The sequence below is a fragment of the Xyrauchen texanus genome, chromosome 20, assembly GCF_025860055.1.
Source record: "Xyrauchen texanus isolate HMW12.3.18 chromosome 20, RBS_HiC_50CHRs, whole genome shotgun sequence".
NCBI lineage: Eukaryota > Metazoa > Chordata > Actinopteri > Cypriniformes > Catostomidae > Xyrauchen > Xyrauchen texanus.
In genome coordinates, this window is record NC_068295.1 from 19,441,458 (window position 1) to 19,452,845 (window position 11,388).

Below are 11,388 nucleotides of genomic sequence, written 5' to 3' on the forward strand. Positions count from 1 at the left end.
TTTGCCCTAACTAGCCTCAACTGTGACAAGACATTTTTCCGGTCACTTGGTTTCTATTTCTGTGACATTGCATTGGGTTACTCACAGTGAAACCTCATTGGTCCAAAATCCTGTTTCACATAACTCTATATTAAATGTTCTGAATTTCGGTCATGTCATGCAGCATTTTTGCATTCAGTGTGGACAAACAAATCACTTGTATTCACACTGTGGTCACATGGGTTGACGACCCATACTTTGCCCACCCTGCTCTTTTAGTGAGTATCACACTAGAGCAAGAACATCTTCACTGTCTCTTTCCTGCTGGGAGAGCTCACTAATTGTTGCTTCAGGCAACTTCTCATTTCACTCGCAATGCCCCTAACTATTAGGTCTCATGGGGGCAGGGGGCTGAGATTTTCCCTATGTCTTTTTCCCAGGGTGTCAGATGGACTGGCTCACAGGCAGTTCTGCTTACACACCAGCTCATCTGACATGATGCGTATCTGAGTGATTTGAAAAACTGACAGGGGTCTCAATCTGTAAGATGTTACTGAGTTTTGTTCACCATTGTGTCAATATTTGCAGTTGCACCTTTGCTCTAAAGAACTTTGCACATAAAATGGTTTGGGGTTTAGTGTAGTCACCCAAAGCTAAAAAGTGTTTACAAAGCTAATGTCTTTCACAACACATAGCTTCACTTCAGCATGAGCCTTGCTGTTTTTAAAACAGTGGTAAATCTGATCCTATTTTTCTCTCTTTTTGTGGAGATACAGTAAACTAGGATGTTGTATTTGTGACTTATTGCTGCCCTCTAATGGTTATGATCAAACTTGCACAAGATAGTCTAATAGTTGCAAACAGGTTTGCTGTTTAGCCAAACTTCTCCAGAAGATTAACCTCAAAAGACTTTGATCAGTTCCAGAGTACAGGGCCGTCATCAAGCGGTGACAATCTTGGGCCCTGTTACAAAGGGGGCCCACTTAGGTTCTCTATGCCATGGTATAGCCTACTCAAAAGTGCTTGGTATATGCACAATATTTAGTATACAAAAATTTTTGCAAGCAAAACGGGGAATACATTTTGTTTGTCATGATCAAGATTAGATTTTGACTGTGTCAAAAGATGCATGTTTACTTTTTCTTATCTCTGAGACATCTGCCTCTTTTTTGTGTAGTTTTTGTAATTTCTGATCAAAGATTAGTCAGATTATTCAAATCTTTCTTGTTTCTCAATTGACAGGATAATGAAATTCCATGTGGCCAAGAAGAAATTTAAAGAGACACTGCGACCGTATGATGTGAAGGATGTGATTGAGCAATACTCTGCTGGTCACCTGGATATGTTGTGTCGTATCAAGAGTCTTCAGACTAGGTGAGAACTGACAAGACCTAGTTTTATAACTTTGGTATTTATGCATAATGACCAATTGAGGTATTTATATAATCAGATATACTGTAAATATACTGTATACACTACCAGTCAAAAGTTTGGACACACCTACTTATATTTTATTACTATTTTACAAATGTAGCTAATATTAATAGTAAAGTCATCAAAGCTATAAAATAGAGGAATGGTAATTATATAGTGATCAGAAATGTAAATGAATTCAAAACAATCTTATACCTAGTTTCTTCAAAATATCCACCCTTTACCTTGATTTCAGCTCTGCACTTTCTGGGCATTCTCTTAACCAACTTCATGACATATTCACCTAGGATGCTTTTTAAACAGCATTGAAGCCCTTGTATGCTGAGAAGCTTATGCATTTAAAATAATAATATAATAAACATAAAATGTCATGTTTTGTTGAGAAATTCACACATAGGCATAAACTTTCAAAATTGTAAGATTTTTTTAAATTAATAATAATAAAAATATATATATATATATATATATATATATATATATATATTCAACATTTAAGCATACTCTATATATAAATAGGTTTTTCTGATTATGAGAAATGTTTCACACTTATGCTCAAGTGTGTCCAAAACTTTGACAGGAGGTGTAAGGAATAAATATGCGGTTTACAAACTCTATGAGGCACACATACAATTCATTTGTCAGATATTCACAGAGTTTCAAAGTACAGAAAATTGATAAACTACTATGATTTCTTATGCAGTTAAATACCTTCTACATCTACATGTTACCTTCCTGTCTGCGCTCTCCCATTCAGGTTGGACACCATTGTGGGTCCACAGACTCTGAGCAGCAAAACCAAGACCTTTTCCTCTCCCTCCCTGCACTTGTATTACAGCCAGGCCAAGAGGAAACAGACTGCCCCAGGGTCAGCTGACCCACAGTCCCCTATTCTAAACTCTTTTAACTCTTAAACATACAGAAAAAAGTAAATTGCTGAGGCTGCGTGTCTAGCTCCTCCGTGATCATTACCCTCTTGTAATGGACACTGGTTTCAACAACACAACAATTTAAGTTTTAAAACAGTGTTAAACTTAAAGCTGAAGTATGTCATTTCAACGCCACTAGCGCCACCAAACAGAATTGCAAAAATAAACTTTGTTCCCAAAAGAGCTTTCTGAATACACCCCCCTCCCCCCATCAGCTGTTGGTCAAACAAAGAGATAGTCCCGCCCCCAACTCACACCATTGGTTGAGTCAATGTAAATGTGTTTGTATGGACAGGTTGCTCAAAACAAACAGAGACATTTTCATAGTGCCAAAGAGACAGAGCTTACTTTTTTCAAGAAAATGTACTTATTAACTGCTTTAAGTTGTCTTTGCATATTAAGCTTGAATAGGAGGTAGTATTTTAGCACAGAAAAAGTTACATACTTCAGCTTTAAAGGCTGAACACTAGGTATTTGATTTGTCACTGACCCAGAGCCTCAAGCTGTTAGCTCTATCCAACACATCCTCTCCTAAATTTCTCCACTATTCATTTAAAATTGTCTCCCTTTTTAGTAATTTTAGACAGAGCAAAAACTAACATACAGTAATCGTGATGCAGTGCATTAATGGGCCTGTTTATAGGACTAACTTTTAGATTGATACGTACCTACTTTCGCTAGTATTTTGTATTTATTTACACTGAAAAAATTATTTTCTTAATCAGCATTTCAGTTGAACTGAGAAGCAAAGTTTGTGAGATTTACACTTACACAAAGATTTGCCATGGGAATATGTTATTCCTAGCAACCTTAACATCTATAATAGGGATGCTAGGATATATTACTGAAGAAGATAAAGAAACATAAATAGTGATTAAGAAAAACACTATTTCAGTGTAATTTTCTAAATATAAAGTAATACAAATTTTGTACAGTTTGTAAAAAAATGTCCTGCATGGAATGCCCTCCTAATCAAAAAAGTAGATTTAAAAGCTCAGCCTAACAGTAGGTATGTAATCCACTGCTGTCAGCTAGATTTGATTGGGCAATCATTTAGAACTTACATTTAGTCTCAGTGATTGACTTTCAATAGCAATCCATTAGATGTTAACCTAACTATAGAACTCTTTGTCATCTCTGAGGCCATGTCCACTAGTACGTTTCATTTGAAAACGCATTGACTTCGCTATGTTTACGCCTCTCATCCACACTAGAATGGCGTTTTCCTCCACCGAAAACAGAGCATTTAGAAAACGCTCTCCATTACTCTTTGGAAAACAATAATGGTAGGAAACTGAAAATGGATTAGTGTGGATTTGGCCTGAGATGCTGAGTTGCCTGTGGCTTGATCATTCATGTGTCTTTGTGAATTGCGTGTAGCTGAGGTCAGTAGCAGTACTGTGCCATGGTGCCATAAGCACTTTGTCTTTAACCATCTCTCTCTTTTTCTCTAACGAGACAACCTAAAAACTTTATTTGACCCCAATGTGTTTTCTCATCCAGACTCGCCACACCTGTGCGTCCACATCAGACACTTGGCACCAAAGCCAGGAACCTTTCCTCTCCCTCTCTACACTTGTATTACAGCCAAAGCAGGACGAAGCACTCTGGGTCAGAGGCCTGTAGAAGGCTGGGGAACCGCTCTTGGGGCTATACTTACCTGAAACAATGCATACTGTGTATGGGGTTCTAATGATGAAGATGTATATAACTGGAGCTATTCAATATTGAAGGGTTATTTTACCATATGTTATCATAACTGGAACTATTACACTAGTTTAAAAAAATAAAAACATTGTTTACTCATCCTCATGCTGTTCCAAATCTGTGTGACTGACTTTCTTCTGTGAAACACAAAAGGTGACATTAAGCAAAATTTTGACAGCCTCAGTAACCGTTTATTTTTATTATATGAAATAACATGCAATGAAAGTGAATGGTGACTGAGACTAACATTCTGCCTAGCATCAAAAAGAAAATCATGCAAGTTTTGAACATGAGGCTGAGTAAATGATGGGTAAGTAAGGGTGAGTAAATGAGTAATGATTACATTACATTAAATGATTACATTTTGGGGTGAACTATTCCTTAAATTAGAAAGCAGAATACAAAATCTGGGTGTGTTATGAACCTCTCTCGTTTTGGTGTATTTTAAAAGGCCATATAATCTTCACCATTGGACCTGCCCCCCTGATTTTAGCTTTGTTTGTCAATCAAGGTGATCTATTAATTGTGTAACAAACATTCTGATTGGTGAAGCCAATTGATGTAGATTCATGTGATTACTCTTTGTTTAACTCAAACTGCTACTGCATGATGGATTTGGAGAGACATTGAAGCATAATACACTTTTTCTAACACCTGACATATACATAACCACATACTGAAACATGCAATCCCATTGGACCTACAGCATTTGACCCCATGAAATCAAAATTGGAGTTTTGTGACTTTTATTTCATATCTGTTAGCTTTGATGCAATAAATATGCAAATGTAACCATTAACATTAACAAATTTTACTTTTAGAAAATATAGGTTAAACACATTTGAAATTTAAAGCCAGGAGATTGGGCTTAATTTATTGGTGACTTATCTTGTTCGTAGAGACATATTACAATGTTCTCTAAATTAAAATGACTCCAAATGAGAATCTGCCTCTAATATGACCTGCAACCAGCTATGATGTGGGCATTTTAACCAGCTGATTTAGGTATATTGAGTGCATTATATCAGCCAAGTCTTGCACAGACCAAGTGACAGAGAATGTACATAAATAATACCTTTAATAATTCGAATTTGTTTTAAATACACCAATTACAGAAATACATTGACAGATCTTTTCTGCTCTCTTTTTAAAAATGAAAAAGATATTGATGAACTAACTTAATTTCTTATTCACTAACCTGAATCAGGTTTTATCCTGCTGCGATGTGCCGTGCTCGAGCTAGAGTAACAACAGTGTAAAGGTGTACCTTTATGTGTGCTTAAAATCACTTCTTTTGTCTCATAGGGTGGATCAGATACTGGGAAAGGGACAGATTTCTGTAGACAAGAAAGGCAGAGAGAAAATCCTCCAAGAAGGGGAGTCCCTGGAGCATGACATGAGTATGCTCGGCCGTGTCTGTAAAGTTGAAAGACAAGTAAGTCAATTGGTCACATGAATGCGATGGTATATGAAACATACTTGAACACATTTTTAGGCTTGTTTGGTTAATGTGCATTTAAAATAAACTTTATAACTGTATCAAAAAGCAGATTGTCTCTTTTATCTGAAAGGCAGGACTTCCATTCCTACAGCCACATATTGAGTATTACAACCCATTCATTTTACATTTTCATGCTGTCTCTGGTATTATACAATCTCTGCATAATATTTTTTTCACCTTGCAACTGCAAAAAATGTAATGTGAATTTGTTTTATCAGCTTTTTAGGCTTGTGATAGATGCCTTTTTCACACATTAATAATCAGAAGATTTTCCCGTCGATTATCAATATATCGGGATCTTTTTTTTCCAGATATAAATAGGGCTGCTTGTTGCACAATAGTCTTTATCTTTCCGACCTTATTTCTCAACACAACTTTGGTAGAGTGGGAGCGGCAGGGTTAATTTAATGGGGTCACAAACCAGACGTGTCTGACAGATGACAAGGTGTGTTCTAAAATTCATAATAATTATATTCTACAAAGGTAAGCACACACTGCCAATGCTCAGCGTCAAAGTTCTGCATTGCCACAGAGCGCAACTCACATATTTTTCCATAACTTTAACCCAAATCATTATCAAAGGACAAAGATTATTTACTCTAGCCATCATTGGATGATATATTGTTTTATATGTACCTTTCATATAGCCTACACATCATAATAAACATTGCCATTTCGAATCGTTCAATTTGTGCAGGTACTCCAGTTTTATACACTAACCTGCAAACGAATCAACATCACCTTGTTCATTCTTGAAGTAACTTAGGACTGACATATGCTGTGCTGCATCAGCTTGTCCTCTGTGTGCGATTCCGGTGCCTTTCCTACCCACGACTGGCTTCAGTAAATGTTACAGTATATCACACTCTTGTGGACTCCCGGCATTATTATGCCAGTCTGTTAAACAGATGGCTGACTGAGTATATAGGAAAGCATGCAAATTAGGCTTCTAATTTAAAGCTAGGCTAATTTTAACATATTGATGCCTTAAAAATATATAGATAAAATAACGTGTTAATCTATAATCTATATTTTAAGACATCCCTACTGATTTGTATTCTTTATATAATCTAGGTGCAGTCCATTGAGTCAAAATTGGACTCATTGCTGGATATCTATCGTCAAGTTTTGCAGAAGGGTCCCTCCTCAATGCTGGGTCTATCTGCCTTTCCCCTGTTCGAGCTGGATCAGACATCTGACTACCAAAGTTCCATCCATAGCAAGGATTTGTCCTCCTCCTCCCAGCTTAATAGTGGAGTGTCTCACTCTGGCAGCAGTAACCTTCACCATGGCCTGCATCTTGCCCTGGCTCCCAGTGAACTAAACCTGGGTACTGGTTACCCACATTTAGCCTCCTCCTTTCCACCCTCCCCCCTACTCAACAATCAACCTTCTAGTTCAGACAGTTTCTACCCAGGTTCCCCTCCTCCCATTCTCACCCCCAACAACCTTTCAAGAAGTCACCTGCGGTTCACTGATCTGACTAGGCCTATTCCGACTGTCCATTCAACCACAACTCTTCAGCTCCCGCCTATAGTACCACCGCCTCAGGGCCGGCCTACCAGCCTTATCCCAGAAACATTACAGGAGAGCAGGGCAGAGTGTCCAGACACTTGCCTGTTGGGTATTCAAACTGAGGTCCAGTCAGACAGAAAGGCTGAGATTCTTGAAACCACGGTACAGCTGTGGAATAAGCCAGAGCGCAGCCCCAATGAAGAAGGGTCTTGGAGAAGACACCTGAGCCTTGATATTGACCCTTTGAGGCTCATATCTACCACAACATCTGCTTCACTGCAGGTTGAACGTGGGCTTGGGAAGTCTCTATCTGCTCAGAATCTCATGCTACCAGCTGCTGCGGACTGTCATCCCAGCCTATCCACTAGCGGCAACAGAAACAATGAATCTAGTGACCCAGAGCCACTGGCCGACTGGGATGATACAGAGCTGTACATCAATGATAAAGAGCTGGAGGCCACAGATTGTGACCACTACCTCATCAATCAACAACAAAGCACCGATACAACCTTCTCATCTGAGCTGCTACGGACAGGAGCCAGAGGGCTATCATCCAGCCAGGCTGGACCAAGAGATAGCCCAGAGTCCCTTACCTTGCCTCACGTTTGCCTGGAGTAACCACTGAGCACAGGGACCTCATTGAGGAGTGTGGACACAATGTCCCCCATGTGCTTTTTTTCCCAAAGGAAATGGAGTGTCCAATGCACTCTACATCTTGTTTTCACACACGCACAAAAACAGACAAATTCATAAGTGTATGTTCGTACGTACATGTCAATGCATGGGTAATTTGTCAAAAATAGAATAAGAGAATCAATATCAGTTGGAAACTGATTGAAAAGAAGCATTAGAAGAATTAATGATTAGGATAGTTCACCCAAAAATTCTAAACCTGTATGACTTTATTTCTAGGAGTGTAACGGTACAAAAACCGCCCACGGTTTGGTAAAGTACTGGCACCACGGTTGGTTCACCTCAAGTTTAATGACACATCTGGAGCACAAGGTTTGGTGAAGAAAACATTGTGTCAAACAGACGCAAACAGGCACAGTTACAACCTCCGCTAATGCACCTGAATGGATCTGTAGATGGATACACTCCACCTGTTTCACGTGGGTCAACTTGATGACATCACTGTTCTGCAAGCATTGTGTGTAGTTGAAAAAACAAGCCACTGATAGAAAAGCCCCCTCCATTTCTCCTTTCTGGGAACATTTTCTTTTTGCAGTCAATTCCAACAGCGATAATGAAAAGACGTTTACAAATCAGGCACTGTTTGCAGACATCGCTCGACACGAGTGCTGAATACTGGTAATATATGTCAATAATGCACATGAGGGTTTATTTTAAACACGCTCGTAAGTTCTTCCTGTTTCCTCGAGCGGCTGTAATCTATCGCGAGCATCAATAATGTGCTTTGAATAATATCATTAAGATGCTGTTATAGTAATACATATATACACGATTAATCGTTATCACCCAGTGAAAGGGTGAGCCGAAACTTTACACTGTCCCTTCCATTTATAAGCAGGCATTAAGTGCTAATTCGGACAGACATGAAACAATAACTAAAGTGCTTAGGGTGTTCATGTGGGATTTCCATATATTATTAAAATACTCAAGCAGCATTATCACAACATCCCCTCTCATATGCATTTTAATAGCAAGTTTATTCCTTCTATTATAATGTACAGCTTACGAATATTGAATATATGTTGAGATGAATTTGAAGTGCACTTTATTTTGATGCATATAGCATATTAGAGCAGGTACTAAGTTAAAATGTTGACAATGGTTTTACTATAGTAAAATTGTAGTAACCATGACTGCTGTCACCATGGTTTACTGAGCAGAAATCATTGTTTTGATACAATTAACCATCGTTTTATAACCGTCATTTTTATAAACTAACCATGATTTTACTATATTTTGTAACAATGTCAGTAACCATGTTTATATTGTGGCTACATTGATTTTACTACAAATGCCATTTTTAAACAATGATTGTTATTTAAGAGAAAACCTGTTGAAGTTTTTACCAAATAGATTATTCTTTGGATTTGGCAGTAATATTTTTCTGGAACAAAGCAAATACCGAACCATACCGAAACCGTGACCCTAAAACTGTGATACAAACCGTACCATGAGAAATTCTAACTGTTACACCCCTAATTTCTTCTGTGGAACACAAAAGGAGATGCTAGAAACAATGTTAGGGACTGATAGCCTCAGTCACCATTCACTTTTATTGCTTCTTTTGTCCATCCAATCCAAACAAAAGTGAATGGTGAAATTTCTGTCTAACATCTCTTTTTGGTATTCCACTAAGAACAGAACAGTCATATGGGTTTAGAACAAATGAGGTAAATGATAACAAAAGTTTCATTTTTGGGTGAACTATCCCTTTAAGGAATATGGTACTGAATGAACTCTTCTTTCAACCTTGCATGGGAACGGCATGTTTAAAAGGCAACAGCAAATAGGAATAAATGTGTGTATGCACATATACTAATAAACCCTCACTCAGCATTAGGATTAATTTCTCGCTTCCTTCTAAATGTTTTGTCATCCATTTACTGGCATATGTAAAGAATTATGGGAGTAATAGCAGAAAACCAGATGGTCTTGTCCAAACCACATTAAGCCGTGATACTATGCAAACCTCAGCAGGGTTTGCAAGGGACTTCAGAATACAGATTAAATATATTCAAAATGTAGCCTGCACAGAGATGTGTTTTCTTAATTTAAATATATGTTTTAAAACCTTAGAGGTTTAGCATATGAAGAAAGCTGAATGCTATTGAGGGATGGTCTCATGCATGGTCCTGTGAGGTGTGTGGTATTTGTGACAATTGGTTTAATTTCAGAGTCCTCATGTGGACATTTGGCTTCTAAAATGTAAAAAATTAGGAAGAAAACAGATTCGTTATCATGATTACACAATTCAACAGTCACAATATCATAATGAACCATTTTTATATGCTTTGTAATTGCTTTGTAACCGGCATCCATTTAATGAGAAATGATTTGCCTATCATGTTGAAATTTACACAGATGTGTTTTGAATAGAAGTGCAGCAATATTTAATTTCTGTTGTATTTTCTGACAGCTTTTAAATTCTGTAGCAAGCAGGCATCTTATACCTGAACCTCAGCATTGGAACCTCTGTTCTAAATTTTTTATCCCATAATTCTGAATGGTAATAAGTGCTTTAACTAAAATGTTTGTATTTAACCTAAAATGTAACGTGTATATCATTATTACGTGTATGTAGAAAGATAACCATGATTAGCTGTTAATTGTTTTTTCTCCGTTAAAGGCATCTGAGTTATACATTGAAGATGTTTTTGGCACTGTTCAATTGGAAGCACAACTGTTCAGATGTGTAAAGGAAACCTGCAAATGTGATAAATTGTTTTAACACGAATATGCTTTAAAGATGATTTATAATCCAGTTGTGATGCATATTATGCTCATAAAACTGAAAATTGAATTGAGAAAATGTCAACAGCTGTGGAATTCACGCTTGAATTGCAGAAAAGGGTTGGATGGAAACATTAGTCTTCTAAACACATTATATAATTCATATAATTTTTGTTATAACTTTTCTGTATGTTTTCTTTCATTTGTAATTCAATGTTTTATGGTGCCTTTTTTGCATTTTATTTAACAGTCATAAAACTTCTGTATTCATAACAGCACTCTTACCTTGAACTTGTATTAAAATCGTTGTTTATTTTTCGTTAATTGCACATTCACTGTTTGGATGTGAACTTTAAGCGTCTGCCGGATAAAGCAACATTTCTTTGTTTAACCACTAGATCAAATAATTTATTACACAGAAACTAGCCTTAATATACATGCTTGATAAGCGTTGTTAGCGTTCTCTGTCATTCAGAATAATTTATTTAATCATTGTGCACATGACAGAGTTGATGCTCTGGGATTGAAAATGCAAAATTTAAATTTATGACTATTATAATACTTAAATAAACAAAAGACTTGAAACTAAACCTACTGTACTTGATGTAAATGTCTGTTTATTTATTTTCTTGCTTTGCTTGTTAAAAGTATTAATTGTCATTCCCTTACCCTTACCTTTGGAAATCCTAGTGATATATGCTGCCTAGTGCCGCCTTTCTTGGTGAAAGAAAACACAAGATTTTTAGAACAATATCTCAGCTCTGTTGGTTCTTATAATGCAAGTGAATGGTGACCAGACATTTGAATCTCTAAAAATCACATAAAGGCCACATAAAAGTAATTCATAGGACTCCATTGTTTAAATCCACATCTTCAGAAGCGGTATGATGTGTGGGTGGGAAA

General features: G+C 37.1%; 1 protein-coding gene across 5 annotated transcripts in view; it reads left to right on the plus strand.

Annotated features, from left to right (window-relative positions):
* Window positions 1-11,070, plus strand: part of LOC127660994 (potassium voltage-gated channel subfamily KQT member 5-like) — a 249,356-nt gene extending 238,286 nt beyond the window's left edge. For 3 of the 5 annotated variants that reach the window (XM_052151514.1, XM_052151511.1, XM_052151512.1), the window contains 3 exons: window positions 1,222-1,353; window positions 5,352-5,481; window positions 6,622-11,070. In XM_052151514.1, the coding sequence (XP_052007474.1) occupies window positions 1,222-1,353; window positions 5,352-5,481; window positions 6,622-7,680 (1,321 nt within the window). In that variant the 3' untranslated portion in view covers window positions 7,681-11,070. Of the gene's footprint in view, window positions 1-1,221; window positions 1,354-2,167; window positions 2,404-3,842; window positions 3,951-5,351; window positions 5,482-6,621 lie in introns of those variants that run through there. The other 2 variants (XM_052151510.1, XM_052151513.1) reach the window with 2 other exon arrangements.
* Window positions 11,071-11,388: the final 318 nt, after the last annotated feature.